Consider the following 24,405-nt stretch of genomic DNA (forward strand, 5'->3'; position numbering starts at 1 on the left):
AAAACTACATTAAAACTATACAAAAATTAATAAAACTTCATAAAACTAAATTAAAACTATACAAACATTAATAAAATATCATAAAACTACAAAAAACTATTACAAAATATCATAAAACTACATTAAAACTACACAAACTATTACAAAAACTACATTAAAACTATACAAACAATTACAAAATATCATAAACCTAAATTAAAACTATACAAACATTAATAAAATGTCATAAAACTACAAAAACTATTATAAAATATCATAAAACTACATTGAAACTATACAAACATTAATAAAATGTCATAAAACTATATTAAAACTATACAAACATTAACAAAATGTCATAAAACTACATTAAAACAATACAAACATTAATAAAATGTCATAAAACTACAATAAAACTACACAAACAATTACAAAATGTCATAAAACTATACAAACATTTAATTTTTTTAATAAAACTATAATAAAATAATAAAAAAATAATATATATATATATATTATAATATTCACAGATTCAGACTTCCAGCATCAATAACTATTTAACAAATGACACCTCTGTCATCAGTGTGAGGAGGACAATATGATACAAGATCATTTTTAATAAACGCAGCAGAATAAAAGTCCGTCTGTCGGTCGTTCTGTGTGGTGAGATTAAAACATGAAGCTGTCGTCATAGTTTCCCTTAAATATCCAAATATAATACAAACAGAACCAGATTTAATTTTAAAACAGAAAAACGCTGCTTGTTTGGTTTTTAAGCCGAAAAACCAACACATTTTTTTCAAATTTTCTTGAGGGGGGGGGGTGGATGCTACTCAGAACTGAGTGTTTTTGTGCCCCCCACAGTTTTCTTAATGCCCCCCCAGTTAATGCTGCCTGGCGTTGACTCTAGATCGTCATGGTAACTCAGATAAGATGAAAGCCGCATAGAAGCTTTACAGAACAGCTCATTGTTGACAGGTAGTCATGGTAACTCAGATAAGATGAAAGCTGCATAGAAGCTTTGCAGAACAGCTCATTGTTGACAGGTAGTCATGGTAACTCAGATAAGATGAAAGCTGCATAGAAGCTTTGCAGACCAGCTCATATAAGTTGAAAGTGAAGTATCTTCAGCAGTGAGTGCCCAAAAGACTTTTAAAAACAACTAAAGTGGATCTAATTTTCTACAAAGCAAGTGTCCTCAGTGAACAACATTTGTAGCTAAAGTGAGTAATAATTATAATATTTAATGTGCGTTGGAACTACTTTGTGGAGTTTGAAAGAAGTGGCTCCTAAAAGGTAGTAACATTTCTTTCTCTTACAGCTGCTATGTCTGTGCCAAAGAAAAACATGAAGGCACTTAACAAGAAGGAGGCCATTGGGGACCTTCTGGATGACTTCACAGAGGTGAGCATCAGCTCTATTTTTTCACACTCATTTTATAGTTTACAAATCTTAGATCTTTATTATGGAAAATAAAAACTTTGGGGAAACCAGTTTCAATTGTCCTGTTGTAAACTGTTACTCTGTATGAGATCTTTTTATGACTTTATTGCACAATTGTTACCAATTAGGGCCGTATTCAGTAAAATAAGAACATTAGAATGACCAGTTGGTGACGATAATGTTTTAGTTTACCTTCTTTAAAATAACATTTGTCCCTTGTTCTCTTTCAGCCTCCTGGTTTCAGTCGCTCCCAGCAGGGCCAGCGCAAAGAGCCCAGGAAAATCATCATCCACAGCATGTCTCTAAATTATGACGTGCAACTAAACAAAGCTGAGAAAGCCTGGAAACCTACGGTGAAGAAGAACTCTTGCAGCCGTGGTGCTGAGGAGGTTGTGGATAATGATCCTGAGGTGGCCAAAACTGGGGAGCTGTTCAAGCAATTGCGTAGCATCCTGAACAAGCTCACCCCACAAAAGTTTCCAGAGCTAATGAAGCAGGTGTCTGAACTAACAATAGACACAGGAGGAAAGGCTGAAAGGTGCCATTGACCTGATATCTGAGAAGGCCATCTTGGAACCAAACTTCTCTGTGGCCTATGCCAACATGTGTCGCGGCCTAATGGGGGTGAGTGCGTGTCTTTGGGTATTTTGCCTCTATTGGCTTCATTGATGATTGTTCTTTAGTGTCACGGGTCTGGGCCACTGAATGTCAATGATGGTGATGAGGAACTGATGAAGTAATCATATATATTATGTTTCATATCCACTAATAAAATCAGCTTTAGTAATATTCTTCCATATTCCATCAACAGTTGAATGTCCCCAGCGCCGACAAACCAGGTAAAACTGCAAACTTCCTCTATCTCCTACTCAATCGTTGCCAGAAGGAGTTTGAGAAAGACCAGGATGATGATGAGATCTTTGAAAAGAAACAGAAGGAGCTGGAGGCTGCCAAAGATGTAAGATGACACATTTGTTTGTCCTCAAGAGTGGGTTTGTACCTCAAGAGTGGGTCCCAGATTTAATCATTTGTGTCACCTGTTAGGATGAGGCGCGTGAACGTCTGCGGGTTGAGCTGGAAAACGCCAGGGTTATTGCCCGCCGCCGCTCACTGGGCAACATCAAGTTTGTTGGTGAGCTCTTCAAGCTGAAGATGCTGACCGAGGCCATTATGCATGCCTGTGTAGTTAAACTACTGAAGAACCATGACGACAAGTCTCTGGAGTGTCTCTGCAGACTTCTCTCCACCATTGGCAAAGACCTGGACTTTGAAAAGGCCAAGGTAAGTACAATAATGAAGCATCTACATGCATCATATCGCGATGTACCTGGCGATACCCAGCCCTAGTTTATACCTTAGTTGTCATTGCTAAGTCTGTTGTATTTCCCTAACAGCCTCAAATGGACGAGTATTTCAATCAGATGAACAAAATCATCAAGGAAAAGATGACCTCTTCCAGAATCCGCTTTATGCTGCAAGATGTTCTAGACCTCAGAAAGGTAAATGGTTTAGCTTCTTTATATTTGCAGATCTAATGAAAAAAAAGCAGTTTTGTCAAACTTATTGCTAGGGGTGTCCTGATCAGATAATTTTGAGTATGTATAATTTGTGTTGATATGGAGTCAGAATACAGGCTAAAATATCAGTATCGTATCAGTAGTGAAAAAGTTGGATCTTGAACACCTACTTATTGCTCTCAATAAAGGTGACATGTGTCCAGAAACTAAACCATATTCAATCATTTGTAACTTCTGCTATTTAATTGTGTTTCCCAATCACAGAATATCTGGGTGCCCCGTAGAGGAGACCAAGGTCCCAAAACTATTGACCAGATTCATAAGGAGGCAGAGTTGGAAGAGCATCAAGAACAGATCAAAGTCCACCAGCAGCTCCTGTCAAAGAAGGAAAGCTCTGGAGGAGGTGGTAGAATGTGTGGGGGGGGCATGGGAGGTCCAGGGTCTCATACACCGGGCGGTGGACCAAATAGCCAGCCTCAGGATGATGGATGTGGGAACACGGTGCTCATCTCCAAGGACAGACCCATCGATACCAATCGCCTTTACAAGATCATAAAGGTCAGCAAAGCTAGTGACGTCAATGAGTCAACTGTTAAAAAGTAGATCGCTTGATTTGTTCTATAGGGATGTTGTTGGTTCATAAATGTACTGTTCTCTGTTGCCTTCTAGTCCGGTGGTATGGACTTAAACAATCTGGTGCTGGCTCCTGGTGGCAAAGCCGGGTGCAAGGGCGTGTGGCGCAGCTGGGAAAAAGGCTGCAGTGGAGGCACTGAAGCTAAACCAGCAAGTGCAGATCAAGGTAAACAATGTCAAATAGGTTGACTGACTTGGGTTGGAAGATTGGCTCCTGATCTGTCCTATTTTTCTTCTTCCTTTTAGAGTCAGGGCGTCCTGCTACCAGCACTCTGAACCACTTCTCAGCCCTTCAGCAGACTTCATCACTGTTGTCTTCATCAGACACTGATCACAGAGACAGGGATCACTTTGACAGATCTGGCCACGTTGATGGACGGGAAGAAAACCCAATCACCAAGAGAAGCTTCAGCAGGGAGTCCCAGGAGCGTGGTGGCAGAAGTGAGGAGAGCGCTCCCACTCCCCCTCCTTCTCTTCCCAAACCTTCCCTTAGCGAAGAGGAGATGGAGAAGAAGTCCAAAGCCATCATTGATGAATACCTCCACATTACTGACTTGAAGGTTCAAAGAATTTGACCAACATACAACAGCAGGACATTTACCTGCACGTTGAGTGTGAACATGACTAACGTTTGTCTTCTCCTGGTCCTGTAGGAGGCGCTGCAGTGCGTGGCAGAGCTCAACAGTGCCTCAATGCTTTATGTGTTTGTGCGGCAAGGCCTGGAGTCCACACTTGAACGCAGCACAACTGTCAGGGAACACTTGGGCCTGTTGCTGCATCAACTTGTGAAAGTTGGGACGTTACCCACTGAACAATACTACAAAGGGTGAGCATCTGTCAAAGAACAATGTATCTAAAGCCTGGGTCACACTAAAGACTGACACTGAATTGTTGACTGTGCTGTCATAGGCTCCATGAGATCTTGGAGGTAACAGAAGACATGGCCATTGATATACCTTACATGTGGCTGTACCTGGCTGAACTCATCACCCCTATGCTCCATGAAGGAGGCATCCCTATGGGACAGCTCTTCAGGTGAGAAAAGTTGAAAAACATTTGCAATCCGACTGTTTTAATACAATCAATACAAATTTATACTTTTTTTATTCCAAATTTATTGAAGCAGTAAAAAAATGTCCCTTTCTTAACAAAAATGTTTTGTTTGTCCCAGGGAGATCTCAAAGCCTCTGGTGCCTCTGGGAAAGGCTGGCGTGCTGCTGGCACAGATCCTCCAGCTGCTGTGCAAAGGAATGGTATGTACACAAAGGTTTCTGGGTTGAATTTGTCTAAAATAAAATGTGTTGCATTGTCTCAACGCTTTTAAGAATAGGTCATATTTCAACTTGATCTTGTTTTTTTTAATCATCTGAACTTGTTTATTTACTCATTTATTAGACTCCCAAGAAAGTTGGGGATCTGTGGATTGAAGCTGGCCTGAATTGGAATGACTTTCTTCCTGAGGACAAAGATGTGAACAAGTTTGTCACTGAGCAGGTATTCAAAACGTTATGGAACCATTAGGTGTAAATGTGAGTCAATGGTTTGCACTGTAGAACCCTGGTTTAAATGTGGACTTGTAACTTTCAGAAAGTGGAGTTCACCACAGGAGAGGAGCTGGGGCCAAAGGAAGTGGTGAAGAAGCAGCTCCTCAGTGGGGAAGAACTCAGCAAACAGCTGGACAGACTGCTTCAAGACAAGGCTGATAACAAGCACATCATGGACTGGGTTGAGGTGTGTGACCGTTGCTCAGACTCTGGAATTCATCTAAATGTAAACACTATTTGATCAAGTGTTTGAAACATTTCTTGCTCATTTTCAGGCTAATTTGGATGAGGAGCAGGCTGCTTCTAATCACTTTGTACGATCACTGATGGCCTCAGTGTGTGGGATCGCTATCATATGTAAGCATAACATAAGCTTCAAACTCTAATGGCAAACTAAATGGTGCTCCCCCCATGTTAACGTGTTGTTTGTTTCTTCTTAAAAACCAAGGTGAACACCCGTACAAGGCCATTGCTGAGCAGATCATGGTAAGAGCCGAGCTGCTGCAGAAATACCTGAATGACGAGGAGAAGGAGCTGCAGGCTCTGTATGCCCTGCAGGCCATGATGGTACACATGGAGGAGCCTGCTAGTAAGTGTTGTTTTATTATTTACCAGGAGGAAAAATACTATTACCATTTTATTAAAATAAAACTTTACTTTATTCTTGAAATATTCTGACTTTAATCCTGTAGTGCCCAGATTTTTATTGTATTTTATTTGAATGTGGCCCTAATACGCCGTTGTACATATGTTTGTTCATTTACATTTAAAATGTCTGTAGATTTCTAAGGACTTTATTGGTACAAAGTGGACTTACTGACAGAAATCCACAGTTCTGCTCCTAACAACTGACCTTTGCATCTTGTTTCTGCAGATCTGCTGTGTATGTTCTTCGACACCTTGTACGATGAGGACATTATTAAAGAGGAGGCCTTCTACAAGTGGGAGACGAGTAAAGACCCTGCGGAGCAAACAGGAAGAGGTGTCGTGTTGAAGTCGGTCACAGCTTTCTTCACCTGGCTCCGTGAGCCTGAGGAGGAGTCTGACAAGGAATAATGTTTAAAAGACAAATGACTCTGAAGTCAACGTTTCTGCCCCCGTTTGGCAAAGCAGGTGCTTCTGCAGTGCGGCTGTTTGAACAATAACGCCCGAGTGGCAGACTCAAATCAATCCTCAGTGAGGATAAATCTTTGTCTTTGTTTTCTTCTGATGGATGGACTTGAAACAATCATTTCTCTCCCCTCACTCTTTGGTGTTCCCTTCACACCCACCCTTCCTGCTTGTCCCAGCAAGTGTCCTCATAATTAACAAATAAATTCATTAAAAATCCTACAATGTGATTTTCTGGATGTTTTTTTTCATTTAGTCTCTCATAGTTGAGGTTTACCTATGATGAAAATTACAGACCTCTCTCATCTTTTTAAGAGGGAGAACTTGCACAATTGGTGGTTGACTGAATACTTTTTTTTGCCCTACTGTATAAATCACATGTAAAGATCCCAATTCAAACAGTTCAAAGGTCATACTGTAGCTCTGCCAATATAGCACTGGTAGCTGTGCTGAGCAGTGAATATTTATCATTTTACACTTTAAAATAGTAAAGTCATTAAAGACTAAAATAATTAGGATTGTATATTTTAAGTCTAGAATCTGCAGTAGCTTCCTATTCTCGTGGTAAACGTGTCCATATTTAACAATGACTGCTTTAATGGAACCAATATGACACCAACTAATTGGTAAGTGTGAAAAATAATAATAATAATAATAATTATTTGAAGCCAAGTAATGGTGATCAGCATTGCAGGGTTGGGGTCAATTATAATTGTAATCATGTAATTGATAATAAATTACAATCATGGTGTAATTGTAATTGACAGTTCTATGTACAATTTTACACATTTGTAATTAACAATTATTAAAATGTGTTTCATATCAAACTGTCCCACATTTTATCATTAAAATAAATTAAAATCTAGGGATATAAAAATCTAGGGACACAATAAAGGCTCAGATGCACCAAAAATATTAAAACATGTATTTACAATGATTAGGAAGCCTAACAAGGTAACCAATAAATATGAAATAAATGAGATGATAGATATGTGTTTTTAGTGTATTTTACAGCTGATTTAGGACCTGTTGTCATCAGAGATGCTAACAGAAGGCTAACACAAGAGGAAGGCTACCTTTTATTAGCTTATTTATTTCAGCCTTAGTAATTGTGATTCATTGTAATTTAACTTTAGTCAATGAGAATGTAATTGTAATTGACTTTCTGAGGATATATAATCATCAGTCACTGCAATGGTAATTGAATTGTAATTGTAAGTGAAAAATGTAATTGAGCCCCAACCCTGCAGCATAGTTTTGTTCTGCGGTGCTTGTCATGATGTAATAAAATGTGTAAATAACAGATTGTGATGAAGTGATATTTTCACAGACTATGTACTCACCACATCTATAAACAGTCACCTTAGACCTCCACAGCAGCAACACTCAGCACAGCAACACACAACATTTCTTCAAACATGGCAACCTTTAAAAAGTGAAAGGAGACAAACAGAGAAAGGTGAGAAAGAATTACACCTGATGGACTTGATCACATGATCAAGGTTCTGGTATTTTCACTCTAGAAAAATAGTTGATCATGTATTTTATACAGTACTTACATAGAGGAAACCACGGCAGGCACCCAAAAATGAGTGACAGCATCCTATAAGAGACAGTGAGAGGTTAAGGCTGGAAGAAAACTGTAGCTTATGTATAGAACCCTGGTTCTAGGAGTAATATGAGTGAGATGTCTCACTATGGGATGCAACCTCTGTCTGCATTCCTCACATGCATTATTTCAATCTGCCAATCCTGATTGGCCGGTGAAGTGCGTCCGTCGGCTCGGGACCCACCCACCTCCTATAAAAGGAGGACATGAACAGATACGCACCATTCAATATAAGCCTTGTTCGAGCAAGAAGGATTGTCTGGTGAGTCATCTCACTCATATTTTCATAGAACTGGGGTTATATACTGTACATAACCCAAAGTTCTATTTCATAATATTTAGTGAGATGTCTCACTCATGGATATGGAAAATGTCATAAAACTACATTTAAACTATACAAACATTAATAAAATATAATAAAACTACATTAAAACTATACAAACATTAATAAAATATAATAAAACTACATTAGAACTATACAATCATTAATAAAATATAAAACTACATTAAAACTATACAAACATTAATTAAATGTCATAAAACTACATTAAAACTATACAAACATTAATAAAATGTCATAAAACTACATTAAAACTATACAAACATTAATAAAATGTCATAAAACTACATTAAAACTATACAAACATTAATAAAATATCATAAAACCACATTAAAACTATACAAACATTAATAAAATATCATAAAACCACATTAAAACTATACAAACATTAATAAAATATCATAAAACTACATTAAAACTATACAAACATTAATAAAATATAAAACTACATTAAAACTATACAAACATTAATAAAATGTCATAAAACTACATTAAAACTATACAAACATTAATAAAATGTCATAAAACTACATTAAAACTATACAAACATTAATAAAACATCATAAAACTACATTAAAACTATACAAACATTAATAAAATGTCAAAACTACATTAAAACTATATGAACATTAATAAAATATAATAAAACTACATTAAAACTATACGAACATTAAGAAAATGTCAGAAAACTACATTGAAACTATACAAACATTAATAAAATGTCTTAAAACTACATTAAAACTACACAAACTATTACAAAATATCATAAAACTATACAAACATTTACATTTTTTATTAAAACTATATAATAATATAAATATATAATATAATATTCACAGATTCAGACTTCCAGCATCAATAACTATTTAACAAATGACACCTCTGTCATCAGTGTGAGGAGGACAATATGATACAAGATCATTTTTAATAAACGCAGCAGAATAAAAGTCCGTCTGTCGGTCGTTCTGTGTGGTGAGATTAAAACATGAAGCTGTCGTCATAGTTTCCCTTAAATATGCAAATATAATACAAACAGAACCAGATTTAACTTTAAAACAGAAAAACGCTGCTTGTTTGGTTTTTAAGCCGAAAAACAAACACATTTTTTCAAATTTTCGGGGGGGGGGGGGATGCTACTCAGAACTGAGTGGTTTTGTGTCCCCCACAGTTTTCTTAATGCCCCCCCAGATAATGCTAAAAATAGATTTACAAACCAACTCAATATATATAAAGGTTTATTTAAAAAGGATTCTGGGTTTTCTATTAGAAAGGGCCAAAGTCTGCCTCTATCTGCTCCAGAATCAACACCAGTCCAACCAGTGCTGTGGAGTTCATGATGAGCTGGAGGTTATGGACCATGGATGTAGTCCTGGTCCTGTTGGTTCTGGTCCATGAACTGTGTCCCTGACTCCTCCATGGGAGAACATCTGCGTTAACATCTTCCTCCGTTTTTCCTGCATAGAAGCACTCAAATTAAAATTTGCAATTTTTATTTATTTCGGCAGTTTTCACAATTAAAAAAATACAAAAACAAACAATTGTGTAATTCTTCAGCCAAAAGGGTGTAGGTTGAAGCAAAGCGTATACATACCTACCCCATCACAAGAAAACTAAAGGTTCTCTACATATTATCACACACAAAAATAGATTTAGCTTATGTTATTTTCACAATATATATTCTACACCAGAGGTCTTCAACAGGGGGTCCGTGACCCCTAGGGTGTCCGCGGAGGTACTGCAGGGGGTCGCGAAAGTTTTGGTTGATTAGACATTTTTTATATTCCCCCCCGCAATTTTTTCAAAAAATTGAAATGTCTTTAAATACACATTAACATGAATCCAACACACTGTAGTGAACAGATAAATGGAGGCAGAAGATGTCTTTCAGTCAGCAATGCACACGTTCAGCGACACACAGGAGCTCTTTCAAATTAAAACATGAATCTGCCAATTATGTTAATAGTTCAGTATTGTATGCAAGACAACAGGTATGTTTATGCATGCCAGTGGCACTAACAAGCATCAATAATTTTCGTTTCCACATTTATGTTGAACAAAAATGTCCATTTGAACAGCTTTTATGCAAAATGTTGTTACATGCATTTGACAGACATTGTTGATCTTGGCAGGTATCAGTTTATTATGTTATGTTATGTGTATGAATGGCAGTGGCATGGCCACCATACTCACTGTACCTTGCACATGTTTAAACTAAAAACAAGAATATATAAACCTGTGTTATTTGAATATCTTAGTATTGAATGCACAATAGTACATTTATACATGGCACTATAGGACCAGTTTAATATAAAACACAATTTTATACAATATACATAAGTAGGGGGTCCCCGCTCCATCTCTCCATCAGTTTGGGGGTCCTTGGCCTGGAAAACGTTGAAGACCCCTGTTCTACACAAGTTTTATATATACAGTTTATACATTCACATCAAACATATATACATACGTACATACACATGAATGTATATATGACATGTACTTAATATTAAACTCATTTATATTTTTACGACACATTTCATCAATTAAATATAGAGGGGAAATATATAAATGAATAAAAACCTTTTATTATATGTATTAGTATATATTTTAATATATTTTATACCATTATATACATATTATATATTATTGTTGTCCTAGGTAAAATTGCTGCTCTTCTTTCTTATACGTACTAACGAAGTATGATTTAAAAAACGTTTTAAACTGGTTTATGTTGGTGCTTTGTTTTATTTCATCCTTTAGACAGTTCCATAATGTAACCTTTGATATTGTTATACTCATCTTTTTGACTGCTGTTCTGGCATTTTTCATCTTGAAACATAGTTTTCTACCAGAATTGTTTTCCCCTTCTCTCCCTAAAAAATCTTTTCTGCAACCCTTTTGGAAGTGAACCTTTACTTTATAAATCATTTGAACAGTTTTGAGTTGGATGAGATCTGGGAGTTTTAAATCTGGTGTTTTTAAGAATAATCCACGTGTTTGTTCTCTGTATCCTGCGTTATGTATCAGTCTGATGGATCTTTTTTGCATTATGAATAACGGTTGGATGTTCGTCATGTATATATTTCCCTAAACTTCTTGACAGTAAATCAAGATAATAGTAATGGTTATAATAATCATAATAATAATAATAATAATAATAATAATAATAATAATAGCAATAACAAAGTAATATAATAAGAATCTAGTAACAATAATACAATAAAAAAAATAAAAAATATTAAATAATGATATGGTAATATGATGATAATATAGCAATGCTAATGAAAAATATGATAATATAGCAATGCTAATAATAAAATGAGAATACCAGTAACTATAATATAAAATATTAATAATTAAAAAGGAGTTTAAAAATATAATGATCATTAAAATAATGCCAATAACATTAATACAGTAGTACAACTATATAATAATAATAATGACAATAACAAAATAGCAAAGAGAATCCAGTAACTGTAATACAATAATAAACATAAAATAATAAGGTAACAGCAATATAAATAATAATACAATGAGAATACCAGTAACTATAGGATAAAATAATAGAAAAAAGAATAATTTAAGAATAACAATACAGTAATAGAACAATTAGATAGAGATATAATATTAATAGTAGAAGTAGTAATAGTTATAATAATAATAATAATAATAATAATAATAATAATAATAATAATAATAATAATAATAATAGCAATAACATAATGAGAATCCAGTAACTATAATAAAATAATAAATATTACAATAAAACAGCGTGTGCGATTTCCCCGGTTTAATTCTATGGGATATGAACATGATAAATGTGTTTGTTGTTGTTGTTTTTTAACTCACTTTTATATTTTTTTGTTTGGTGTATTTTTCTGTAATGTATGTTATTTGGAGTCAATATATGTATTTGTGTATCTTTCTGTTTTACTATATTTAAATAAATAAATACGTATGTGTTTGAGACGCTGATAACCAAACTCCATAGACATTGTAGCACCAATCAGAAAAACAACCAAACTGCGCAAAACAAAACGTAAAGCTCCAAACTACATGAATGAGTAAGTAAATTAAAGTATTATGTACAATTCGGCTGTCTTTTTTTAAAAACAAAAATATTTTTTTACCTTTGAACCGAGTGGTCAGAGCTTAGCTTCTATGCACAGCATGACACAGAATCTACAGTTTTCCAGATGGAGAATTGAACAGGTTGAGGTCAATATCGACTCTAGTGAAACACCGCGTTATTGAACAACAGTTTTATGGTTTAAACAATGGGAAACGTGTCTGTAAAAGACTCACCAGTGGCTGATGGTTTCAAATCATCTATTCAGAGAGTTCCCGTGTTTGAGAAGCTAACAATAGCATAGCACAGGAGGAAGTGGAGTCTGCCGTGGCTCACACACACGAACATCAGTGACTAACATCAGGCCCAATAAGTGAGACTTAAGAGCTTTGTTAGTTTATCAGTGTAAACACAGCTGCACAGACGTTCCTCTCCGTATAAAACTATCTTCTTCTCTCTCACTCCTGTTTACAGTCCGTGTCTGCTTGGCTGCGTGCGCAACGATTGGCTCTGGCTGCACACGTGACTCTTGCTCGTGTGAGGAAATAGATATAGATGGTGCGCTAGCGCCCCCTCACACCCTGAGGTCAAAAGTTGAATAGGTTTCATTTCGGGGCCGTCCAGAAGTGAAATAAAATTAAAATAAACATTTTGAAATAACCAAATTACTCCAAAATAACAGATACACACACACGGGGTATTTGGAACCCGTCGACCAAGTGTCAGGTCGAACTGGCACCGTGTCCGGGAGATATTTGCTCCACATACACACAATCATCCATCCACACACACACACACACACAAACACCCATCCACACACACACACACCCCCTTCCATCCATCCATCCATCCACAAACACACACACCCCCATCCATCCATCCATCCATCCATCCATCCATCCATCCATCCATCCATCCCCCCCCACACACACACACACACACAGACACAGACACAGACACACACACACACACACACACACATACACACACATGAAAACATGTATTTACAATGATTAGGAAGCCTAACAAGGTAACCTTTTATTAGCTTATTTATTTCAGCCTTAGTAATTTAACTTTAGTCATTGAGAATATAATTGTAATTAACATTCATAATGCCCCCACCCACAGTTTTCTTAATGCCCCCCCAGTTAATGCTGCCTGGCGTTGACACTGGGTCGTCATGGTAATTCAGATGAGATGAAAGCTGCATAGAAGCTTTGCAGTACAGCTCATTGTTGACAGGTAGTCATGGTAACTCAGATAAGATGAAAGCCACATAGAAGCTTTGCAGACCAGCTCATACAAGTTGAAAGTGAAGTATCTTCAGCAGTGAGTGCCCAAAAGACTTTTAAAAACAACTAAAGTGGATCTATTTTCATAAAAAGCAGGTGTCCTCAGTGAGAAACATTTGTAGCTAAAGTGAGTAATAATTATAATATTTCATGTGCGTTGGAACTACTTTGTCATAAAATCACTATTTAAATCTAGTCTATTTTTAACATAGAATTGTCTAATATTGTCTACACATTTGGGAGCACAGTGGTGTTTTGGTTAGCACTTCTGCCTAACAGCAAGAAGGTCCTGGGTTCATGGACTAAACACTTGGTCCTTTCTGAGTGGAGTTTGAAAGAAGTGGCTCCTAAAAGGTAGTAACATTTCTTTCTCTTACAGCTGCTATGTCTGTGCCAAAGAAAAACATGAAGGAACTTAACAAGAAGGAGGCCATTGGGGACCTTCTGGATGACTTCACAGAGGTGAGCATCAGCTCTATTTTTTCACACTCATTTTATAGTTTACAAATCTTAGATCTTTATTATGGAAAATAAAAACTTTGGAGAAACCAGTTTCAATTGTCCTGTTGTAAACTGTTACTCTGTATGAGATCTTTTTATGACTTTATTGCACAATTGTTACCAATTAGGGCCGTATTCAGTAAAATAAGAACATTAGAATGACCAGTTGGTGACGATAATGTTTTAGTTTACCTTCTTTAAAATAACATTTGTCCCTTGTTCTCTTTCAGCCTCCTGGTTTCAGTCGCTCCCAGCAGGGCCAGCGCAAAGAGCCCAGGAAAATCATCATCCACAGCATGTCTCTAAATTATGACGTGCAACTAAACAAAGCTGAGAAAGCCTGGAAACCTACGGTGAAGAAGAACTCTTGCAGCCGTGGTGCTGAGGAGGTTGTGGATAATGATCCTGAGGTGGCCAAAACTGGGGAGCTGTTCAAGCAAATGCGTAGCATCCTGAACAAGCTCACCCCACAAAAGTTTCCAGAGCTAATGAAGCAGGTGTCTGAACTAACAATAGACACGGAGGAAAGGCTGAAAGGTGCCATTGACCTGATATCTGAGAAGGCCATCTTGGAACCAAACTTCTCTGTGGCCTATGCCAACATGTGCCGCGGCCTAATGGGGGTGAGTGCGTGTCTTTGGGTATTTTGCCTCTATTGGCTTCATTGATGATTGTTCTTAAGTGTCACGGGTCTGGGCCACTGAATGTCAATGATGGTGATGAGGAACTGATGAAGTAATCATATATATTATGTTTCATATCCACTAATAAAATCAGCTTTAGTAATATTCTTCCATATTCCATCAACAGTTGAAAGTCCCCAGTGCCGACAAACCAGGTAAAACTGCAAACTTCCTCTATCTCCTACTCAATCGTTGCCAGAAGGAGTTTGAGAAAGACCAGGATGATGATGAGATCTTTGAAAAGAAACAGAAGGAGCTAGAGGCTGCCAAAGATGTAAGATGACACATTTGTTTGTCCTCAAGAGTGGGTTTGTACCTCAAGAGTGGGTCCCAGATTTAATCATTTGTGTCACCTGTTAGGATGAGGAGCGTGAACGTCTGCGGGTTGAGCTGGAAAACGCCAGGGTTATTGCCCGCCGCCGCTCACTGGGCAACATCAAGTTTGTTGGTGAGCTCTTCAAGCTGAAGATGCTGACCGAGGCCATTATGCATGCCTGTGTAGTTAAACTACTGAAGAACCATGACGAAAAGTCTCTGGAGTGTCTCTGCAGACTTCTCTCCACCATTGGCAAAGACCTGGAGTTTGAAAAGGCCAAGGTAAGTACAATAATGAAGCATCTATATGTATCGTATCGCGATGTACCTGGCGATACCCAGCCTAGTTTATACCTTAGTTGTCATTGCTAAGTCTGTTGTATTTCCCTAACAGCCTCAAATGGACGAGTATTTCAATCAGATGAACAAAATCATCAAGGAAAAGATGACCTCTTCCAGAATCCACTTTATGCTGCAAGATGTTCTAGACCTCAGAAAGGTAAATGGTTTAGCTTCTTTATATTTGCAGATCTAATGAAAAAAAGCAGTTTTGTCAAACTTATTGCTAGGGGTGTCCTGATCAGATAATTTTGAGTATGTATAATTTGTGTTGATATGGAGTCAGAATACAGGCTAAAATATCAGTATCGTATCAGTAGTGAAAAAGTTGGATCTTGAACACCTACTTATTGCTCTCAATAAAGGTGGCATGTGTCCAGAAACTAAACCATATTCAATCATTTGTAACTTCTGCTATTTAATTGTGTTTCCCAATCACAGAATATCTGGGTGCCCCGTAGAGGAGACCAAGGTCCCAAAACTATTGACCAGATTCATAAGGAGGCAGAGTTGGAAGAGCATCAAGAACAGATCAAAGTCCACCAGCAGCTCCTGTCAAAGAAGGAAAGCTCTGGAGGAGGTGGTAGAATGTGTGGGGGGGGCATGGGAGGTCCAGGGTCTCATACACCGGGCGGTGGACCAAATAGCCAGCCTCAGGATGATGGATGTGGGAACACGGTGCCCATCTCCAAGGACAGACCCATCGATACCAATCGCCTTTACAAGATCATAAAGGTCAGCAAAGCTAGTGACGTCAATGAGTCAACTGTTAAAAAGTAGATCATTTGATTTGATCTATAGGGATGTTGTTGGTTCATAAATGTACTGTTCTCTGTGGCCTTCTAGTCCGGTGGTATGGACTTAAACAATCTGGTGCTGGCTCCTGGTGGCAAAGCCGGGTGCAAGGGCGTGTGGCGCAGCTGGGAAAAAGGCTGCAGTGGAGGCACTGAAGCTAAACCAGCAAGTGCAGATCAAGGTAAACAATGTCAAATAGGTTGACTGACTTGGGTTGGAAGATTGGCTCCTGATCTGTCCTATTTTTATTCTTCCTTTTAGAGTCAGGGCGTCCTGCTACCAGCACTCTGAACCACTTCTCAGCCCTTCAGCAGACTTCATCACTGTTGTCTTCATCAGACACTGATCACAGAGACAGGGATCACTTTGACAGATCTGGCCACGTTGATGGACGGGAAGGAAGCCCAATCACCAAGAGAAGCTTCAGCAGGGAGTCCCAGGAGCGTGGTGGCAGAAGTGAGGAGAGCGCTCCCACTCCCCCTCCTTCTCTTCCCAAACCTTCCCTTAGCGAAGAGGAGATGGAGAAGAAGTCCAAAGCCATCATTGATGAATACCTCCACATTACTGACTTGAAGGTTCAAAGAATTTGACCAACATACAACAGCAGGACATTTACCTGCACGTTGAGTGTGAACATGACTAACGTTTGTCTTCTCCTGGTCCTGTAGGAGGCGCTGCAGTGCGTGGCAGAGCTCAACAGTGCCTCAATGCTTTATGTGTTTGTGCGACAAGGCCTGGAGTCCACACTTGAACGCAGCACAACTGTCAGGGAACACTTGGGCCTGTTGCTGCATCAACTTGTGAAAGTTGGGACGTTACCCACTGAACAATACTACAAAGGGTGAGCATCTGTCAAAGAACAATGTATCTAAAGCCTGGGTCACACTAAAGACTGACACTGAATTGTTGACTGTGGTGTCATAGGCTCCAGGAGATCTTGGAGGTAACAGAAGACATGGCCATTGATATACCTTACATGTGGCTGTACCTGGCTGAACTCATCACCCCTATGCTCCATGAAGGAGGCATCCCTATGGGACAGCTCTTCAGGTGAGAAAAGTTGAAAAACATTTGCAATCCCACTGTTTTAATATAATCAATATAATACAAAATGTCCCTTTCTTAACAAAAATGTTTTGTTTGTCCCAGGGAGATCTCAAAGCCTCTGGTGCCTCTGGGAAAGGCTGGCGTGCTGCTGGCACAGATCCTCCAGCTGCTGTGCAAAGGAATGGTATGTACACAAAGGTTTCTGGGTTGAATTTGTCTAAAATAAAATGTGTTGCATTGTCTCAACGCTTTTAAGAATAAGTCATATTTCAACTTGATCTTGTTTTTTTAATCATCTGAACTTGTTTATTTACTCATTTATTAGACTCCCAAGAAAGTTGGGGATCTGTGGATTGAAGCTGGCCTGAATTGGAATGACTTTCTTCCTGAGGACAAAGATGTGAACAAGTTTGTCACTGAGCAGGTATTCAAAACATTATGGAACCATTAGGTGTAAATGTGAGTCAATGGTTTGCACTGTAGAACCCTGGTTTAAATGTGGACTTGTAACTTTCAGAAAGTGGAGTTCACCACAGGAGAGGAGCTGGGGCCAAAGGAAGTGGTGAAGAAGCAGCTCCTCAGTGGAGAAGAACTCAGCAAACAGCTGGACAGACTGCTTCAAGACAAGGCTGATAACAAGCACATCATGGACTGGGTTGAGGTGTGTGACCGTTGCTCAGACTCTGGAATTCATCTAAATGTAAACACTATTTGATCAAGTGTTTGAAACATTTCTTGCTCATTTTCAGGCTAATTTGGATGAGGAGCAGGCTGCTTCTAATCACTTTGTACGATCACTGATGGCCTCAGTGTGTGGGATCGCTATCATATGTAAGCATAACATAAGCTTCAAACTCTAATGGCAAACTAAATGGTGCTCCCCCCATGTTAACGTGTTGTTTGTTTCTTCTTAAAAACCAAGGTGAACACCCGTACAAGGCCATTGCTGAGCAGATCATGGTAAGAGCCGAGCTGCTGCAGAAATACCTGAATGACGAGGAGAAGGAGCTGCAGGCTCTGTATGCCCTGCAGGCCATGATGGTACACATGGAGGAGCCTGCTAGTAAGTGTTGTTTTATTATTTACCAGGAGGAAAAATACTATTACCATTTTATTAAAATAAAACTTTACTTTATTCTTGAAATATTCTGACTTTAATCCTGTAGTGCCCAGATTTTTATTGTATTTTATTTGAATGTGGCCCTAATACGCCGTTGTACATATGTTTGTTCATTTACATTTAAAATGTCTGTAGATTTCTAAGGACTTTATTGGTACAAAGTGGACTTACTGACAGAAATCCACAGTTCTGCTCCTAACAACTGACCTTTGCATCTTGTTTCTGCAGATCTGCTGTGTATGTTCTTCGACACCTTGTACGATGAGGACATTATTAAAGAGGAGGCCTTCTACAAGTGGGAGACGAGTAAAGACCCTGCGGAGCAAACAGGAAGAGGTGTCGTGTTGAAGTCGGTCACAGCTTTCTTCACCTGGCTCCGTGAGCCTGAGGAGGAGTCTGACAAGGAATAATGTTTAAAAGACAAATGACTCTGAAGTCAACGTTTCTGCCCCCGTTTGGCAAAGCAGGTGCTTCTGCAGTGCGGCTGTTTGAACAATAACGCCCGAGTGGCAGACTCAAATCAATCCTCAGTGAGGATAAATCTTTGTCTTTGTTTTCTTCTGATGGATGGACTTGAAACAATCATTTCTCTCCCCTCACTCTTTGGTGTTCCCTTCACACCCACCCTTCCTGCTTGTCCCAGCAAGTGTCCTCATAATTAACAAATAAATTCATTAAAAATCCTACAATGTGATTTTCTGGATGTTTTTTTTCATTTAGTCTCTCATAGTTGAGGTTTACCTATGATGAAAATTACAGGCCTCTCATCTTTTTAAGAGGGAGAACTTGCACAATTGGTGGTTGACTGAATACTTTTTTTTTGCCCTACTGTATAAATCACATGTAATAATCCCAATTCAAACAGTTCAAAGGTCATACTGTAGCTCTGCCAATATAGCACTGGTAGCTGTGCTGAGCAGTGAATATTTATCATTTTACACTTTAAAATTTGGGCGCCGCAAATGGCTGCTCCGGTGTGTTGATGTGTCTCCTTTCACTGCAACTACCTAGTCAAATTCCTCGTATTGTTCTAAACTGTACCTGGTCAATAAAGCTGATTCTGATTCTAAAATAGTAAAGTCATTAAAGACTAAAATAATTAGGATTGTATATTTTAAGTCTAGAATCTGCAGTAGCTTCCTATTCTCGTGGTAAACGTGTCCATATTTAACAATGACTGCTTTAATGGAACCAATATGACACCAACTACTTTGTTGGTGTCATATTCAGGTGAAGCAGGTTTGAGTTTTTTCCTTTGTAAATATGTTGTTGCATTTATTTACTATGTATATTTCTTTAATATGAAGGTTTAATTAAATGTTAGAACATTGAGGATTGACAATAACTTGTCTGGTTTTACAGGATTAAAATGATTAAATAAAGTATGTTTATGAATTGTTTTGCCTGTATGCAACTATTACTAATACTACTACTAATACTGTGTATTGTCTTCTTGTTTTCACGGTACTCTGCTATGCATAACATTGAATAAAAGGGTTATGAGAAGTATCAGTCGAGACTCCAAGATCTTGTTCTTTCTTTCTTTCTTGTTTCAAAGTTAATGTTCAATTTTTGGCATAAAATGCACTTCACTGACATATACTGTAACTTTCTGAGTTAATACACAATATTAATGTGAATTACTTAAAATATTATTGTAATCTCAGGGACAAAATGCAAATAGCAATTCCAGCACGGGTACAATCGCAGTAGATGACTGCTGTGTGCTCAGATGGTCTTACAATCTCAGTACGGTTACAGTAACAAACTCAGTAAGTGACACTGGGTAAATATTGACGTATAGTTACCCTACGAGACAGAAGATATGAAATTAACAGCATGTACTGTCAACAACAAACCCAGAGTCTTTTGATGAAGTAATGCCATACGTATGTCGTAAATGAAGGCGATGACGTGTGAGAACGGAGTTGAGCTGGTGATCGCGTTAACTTAATCGTGCCAGAGGATCGACGATTAGGCCTGGGCTGATAATAGATTTTGGAGGACGATATATTGTCCCACAAATTATTGTTGCTAAACGATATAATTGTCGACAGTTTTTAAGACCAAATTAACCACTAATGTAATAACATAATAATAATGCAAGTACATCCTTTCAAATACAATCAACTTGTATTTATCATTAGTATTTTTTATCATTGTAATTGGAATGTCAAGAACTTTTAAATATTTTAAACAAATAAAACAATTAAAATAAAATGGACTCAGTCTCTGTTCGCAAAAAATGCACTTTATTAAATATCACAAACAAAAACAATAAAATAAACTGTCTCTGTTTAGAAAAAAACACCTCAAATGCAAAACCACACAAAACCAAATCAATAAATAAAATTATTTATCAAGTCTCTGATAAAACTAAATTACACTTACAATAAATAATAAACATTGAGGCACAGATGTATATAATATAGTTGTACATTCCTTAACAGGTAACACTTCTAATCCAGTTAGAACCTTTGTAAACAACAATGCTAGTGGCCCCGCCTCCTCCTGTTTCATTCTGTTGTGTTTTCATTCAGTGTTAAACCAAACAGAATAGTTTCTAGTTTACTCTGTTCATTCTGCTATAGAACAAACATGCAGGTGCTGAGGGTGAACCCACTTATCATCCAGCCTGTTTGGAGGTGAAAGACGAGGAAAGCTAAATACTTAGACTTAGCTTAGTTGCTAGTTGCGCTCACCATCCCCGCTTCTGATCACATCGCTTACGTCTCCTACGCTAGCGGACACCGCTGCTTCATAGGCCACTGGGTGTAGCCGGCGTAGCAATGCTAAGCTACGTAGTAGGTCCAGAGTTGCAGCATCTACTGGACTAGAATTGGATGAATTACCTAAATCGAAGATTACCTGGTGGTGGAATACTATTATAGAGTAATTACGCTGCAGGTTCACTGAGAAATTATTACAACTGACTGAGTTATCTGTGTTTAATATCCATTACCAACACTAGAATCAGCAGCCGACAGGCGTGCCACCAAATAGGCATGAATATAGAAATATACCGAGATCGACAAAACTTATCAATTTTCATTTCCCGTCCAGTTAATCAATTTATCGATTATCGGCCCAGGCCTAGGGACAGGGAGGGGGGATTCCTGCTGTGAGCTTGGAATGGTCCAAGCTGGCAGTATGAGTAGTACAACCTCAGTGCACTGGAAAATGGGGTTCTGTGGTTTAGATTGTTCGTATCAGTAAAAACATAGACTTCAAATGATCTTTTCTTGTTTTATGTAAAATAAATAATAATAAAAAATAGTCTTTCAGGCTGAACAACAATAATTGTGTTATATAATGTACATATACATGTAAAATTGTTGATCTTAATTCATATTATTTTTAAACAGGAAGTTCATTTATTGACACACAGAAAGTCTTAGTGAAGCGGTTTAATAAAAACAAAATAAAACTCAAACAGAGGATCGTCCTGGGAGAAATAAAGCAACGTCAGCAGAAAATCAAACATGGAGGTGTGAAGTCCTCACAACAAACACTTCGTCTGTCGTCTTTAAAAGCTTCTTCACAGTTTCTTCTTTTCTGATGACCCTCACTGTGTGTGTGTGTGTGTGTGTGTGTGTGTGTGTGTGTGTGTGTGTGTGTGTGTGTGTGTGTGTGTGTGTTCACATTCCGTCTGAGGAAACGTTTGATGAGGTTGGACTCGACGCTCTGGAAGGAGTCGTCTTGAGCTTCAGGTAATATTTCTGTAAAAGGAGGCAGAAGTGAGGCCGTGTGTGTGTGTGTGTGTGTGTGTGTGTGTGCGTGTGTGTGTACCTTCAGGTTGTCAAAGTGTATTCTGCTGCTGCAGTGGACTTCCTTAGCAGTGTTCTCGTTCACGTAGAAAATGGAGCAAATGTTACAGAAAAATCCAGCCTTAGGAACCACAAACTCCTGACCTGCATAAAGAAACATGGATACCAGGAAAACCATCAATTACCAGCAATCAGACCAGAACCATCAGACCAGAACCATCAGACCAGAACCATCAGACCAGAACCATCAGACTAGAACCATCAGACCAGAACCATCAGACCAGAACCTGACAATGTATCATGTTTATCCCATTGGGTTGATTCAGTCCAGATAAGTGGAGCTGGTATTGTAGCTCCGCCCCTGTACCCTTTGTCCCTGCTCAACCAGCAGCGTTACATGCTAAGCTAACCCAAACATGTGGGACTTGCTGCTACAGGAAAAAGCCCATGAAACAAGTGGAGGACACTTCAAATACACACAAAACCAACAAAATGTGAATAAAATTATACAAAAATTGACATGTTCAGACTGACAAAAGACATGATTCCTAAAACAGAACAAAGCATCAAAAAATTTGAAATATTGCACAGCACAAATTGATGCCAAAAACACACAAATCCACAACTTTTTTTTTCCAACAATGTCTATTATTTTTTGCTTTACAACACACAACAACAGTACAACCTCCCAGACACACACCCGTGCTTCTGCTTCTTCAAAAAGAATGTCATGTTACTGGAGTGTACAGAGACATCCATATTTCCAAAAAACAAAAAAAAACAAAGGGTAACTAAAAAAAATGAATATAAAACTCAAAAGGTATAGTCCCAAGTCCGATTAGTCTCATGAGTCCTCATTACGGATAGATTCAAACGTTCCACGTAGGTGATAAATGGCCTCCATATGGATTCAAACAAGTCACTTTTCCCTTTCAGAAGATATGTAATCCGTTCCAGTGGTAGAATTGTCAACATCTGTTTGGCCCATTGACCAATACTGGGAGCCCTACAGCTTTTCCAGTTCAGTGCAATCAGAAGCTTGGCTTGTAGTAAACCAATGTCAATAAGAATCCGTTCACATTTAGCGTATTTAGGATTGTTTGGCTAAATTCCCAAAATGAAAAAAGCAGGTTCTTGAGTGAAGCTTTTTGAGATGATGTCTTTTAAAGTTTGTGTAACTGCATTCCAAAAAGACTGAATTACCCTACATTCCCAAATGCAGTGAAAAAGTGAACCCTTTTCTTCATTACACTTTGTACAAGTATCTGGAATGTCAGGATTGTATTTATTCAATTTAACTGGAGTGATGTAAACTCTCATTAACCACTTATATTGCAGTATCCTTAACCTTGAGTTAATAGTTTGTTTTTGGGCTTTTATACAAACAGAACGCCATTCTTCAAGAGATAGATTAATTTCTAGGTCCTTTCTCCATGCCTCTAGTTTAATAGTTGAGTTCTCTGAAGAATTTGACGCCAATAAATTATAAAATTGTGAGATTGCTCCTTTTTTCGAACTGTCTTCAGTAACTAAGACCTCTAATTTAATCAAATCCACAACTTAACACGTACCCAGAGGATTGCTGGGATTGTACGTCAGCAGTGTGACATCAGCAGGAACATCAGGAGACTGAGAGCGAGATCGTTTGGCTTCAGGTCCCATCAGCTCCTTCCTGCGATTACTGACCACTGAAACCAAGAGAAAAAAACTCCTGATCAACAAATAGAGATAAGTTTCCCCAACAACTTTGAAATGTAACTTTTTTATTTTGGATTCAGAAAAAAAGCCTATATCAACAACTTGACCAGAAAACGTGACCAGTTAGAACCCGATATATTTCCCTGAGGACGTTCAGAACGAGGACAACTCTTTCAAAGTAAGCTTTATTTCTTCTATGTTTTTCAACTGAAGGAGTTATGTTTCCTCACCTTTAACCTCACACTGTCCTTCTTCCAAGGAGGCCGTGGCACCCTTGTCTGATTGGCTACTTGCTTCTGCCTCAGCAGTTCTGATTTGCTGCATTGTGGAGGTGTTGGTGGGCTCATCTGATTGACTCTTTTTGGACTGTGTTTCTTCATCTCTGGTCTTATTCCCCTCTTGTCTTCCTGTAGGAGATGACAGTGAGTGCATGCATGCGTGTGCATGAGTTACCTGAAGTAGTTGCGTTCAGACCGAGATCCACTTCCTCTTCGTCTTCTCCGGCCTTGTCTTGCATTATGAAGTGACGTTCCTCTGAAACACACATCATTGTTTGGTTTGAAACCTTGTTCTGAATGTTTGCAGAAATGCATCCTGAGAGTTGTGT

The 24,405-nt window shown here is 38.2% G+C and overlaps 2 protein-coding genes, 1 long non-coding RNA gene, 2 other non-coding genes and 1 pseudogene across 9 annotated transcripts in view; 4 read left to right on the forward strand and 2 right to left on the reverse strand.

Annotated features, from left to right (window-relative positions):
• The first annotated feature begins 1,054 nt into the window (after window positions 1-1,054).
• Window positions 1,055-18,983, forward strand: LOC114480118 (eukaryotic translation initiation factor 4 gamma 1-like). The gene is made up of 17 exons (XM_028473967.1): window positions 1,055-1,202; window positions 13,913-13,995; window positions 14,265-14,657; window positions 14,845-14,991; window positions 15,078-15,314; window positions 15,427-15,531; window positions 15,813-16,106; window positions 16,218-16,347; window positions 16,428-16,741; window positions 16,835-17,007; window positions 17,091-17,216; window positions 17,316-17,397; window positions 17,539-17,637; window positions 17,731-17,874; window positions 17,963-18,044; window positions 18,136-18,276; window positions 18,562-18,983. Exons 2-17 carry the CDS (start codon window positions 13,918-13,920, stop codon window positions 18,741-18,743), a joined length of 2,727 nt encoding a protein of 908 aa, XP_028329768.1. The 5' UTR covers window positions 1,055-1,202; window positions 13,913-13,917; the 3' UTR covers window positions 18,744-18,983.
• Window positions 1,306-6,412, forward strand: LOC114480769 (eukaryotic translation initiation factor 4 gamma 1-like; annotated as a pseudogene).
• LOC114480890 (small nucleolar RNA SNORD66) lies at window positions 2,083-2,159 on the forward strand. The gene has a single exon (XR_003676179.1). It is a non-coding gene; the product is annotated as a small nucleolar RNA SNORD66 (small nucleolar RNA).
• On the forward strand, window positions 14,694-14,770 carry LOC114480898 (small nucleolar RNA SNORD66). Its single transcript, XR_003676186.1, has one exon. It is a non-coding gene; the product is annotated as a small nucleolar RNA SNORD66 (small nucleolar RNA).
• LOC114480155 (uncharacterized) lies at window positions 16,573-20,411 on the reverse strand. Its single transcript, XR_003676065.1, has 3 exons — window positions 20,401-20,411; window positions 19,091-19,096; window positions 16,573-16,634 (listed from the first exon to the last, which is right to left on the reverse strand). It is a non-coding gene; the product is annotated as an uncharacterized LOC114480155 (long non-coding RNA).
• Window positions 20,412-21,725: 1,314 nt separating this feature from the next.
• The window catches only part of LOC114480105 (zinc finger protein 638-like), a 107,869-nt gene continuing 105,189 nt past the window's right edge, over window positions 21,726-24,405 (reverse strand). For 3 of the 5 annotated variants that reach the window (XM_028473943.1, XM_028473940.1, XM_028473942.1), the window contains 5 exons: window positions 24,273-24,332; window positions 24,029-24,205; window positions 23,672-23,788; window positions 22,123-22,244; window positions 21,726-22,052 (listed from right to left, as the gene is read on the reverse strand). In XM_028473943.1, coding sequence (XP_028329744.1) covers window positions 21,972-22,052; window positions 22,123-22,244; window positions 23,672-23,788; window positions 24,029-24,205; window positions 24,273-24,332 — 557 coding nt within the window. In that variant the 3' untranslated portion in view covers window positions 21,726-21,971. Of the gene's footprint in view, window positions 22,053-22,122; window positions 22,245-23,671; window positions 23,789-24,028; window positions 24,333-24,405 lie in introns of those variants that run through there. The other 2 variants (XR_003676057.1, XM_028473944.1) reach the window with 2 other exon arrangements.

The sequence above is a fragment of the Gouania willdenowi genome, chromosome 18 (genome assembly GCF_900634775.1).
Source record: "Gouania willdenowi chromosome 18, fGouWil2.1, whole genome shotgun sequence".
Taxonomy (NCBI): domain Eukaryota; kingdom Metazoa; phylum Chordata; class Actinopteri; order Blenniiformes; family Gobiesocidae; genus Gouania; species Gouania willdenowi.

Excerpts from the sequence above, each read along its gene's own strand:
- LOC114480118 (XM_028473967.1), top strand. The coding sequence starts at position 13,918 with ATGTCTGTGCCAAAGAAAAACATGAAGGAACTTAACAAGAAGGAGGCC. Across the intron at positions 16,107-16,217 it reads GCCTTTACAAGATCATAAAG|TCCGGTGGTATGGACTTAAA; the intron begins GTCAGCAAAGCT and ends GTGGCCTTCTAG. Across the intron at positions 18,277-18,561 it reads ACACATGGAGGAGCCTGCTA|ATCTGCTGTGTATGTTCTTC; the intron begins GTAAGTGTTGTT and ends TTGTTTCTGCAG.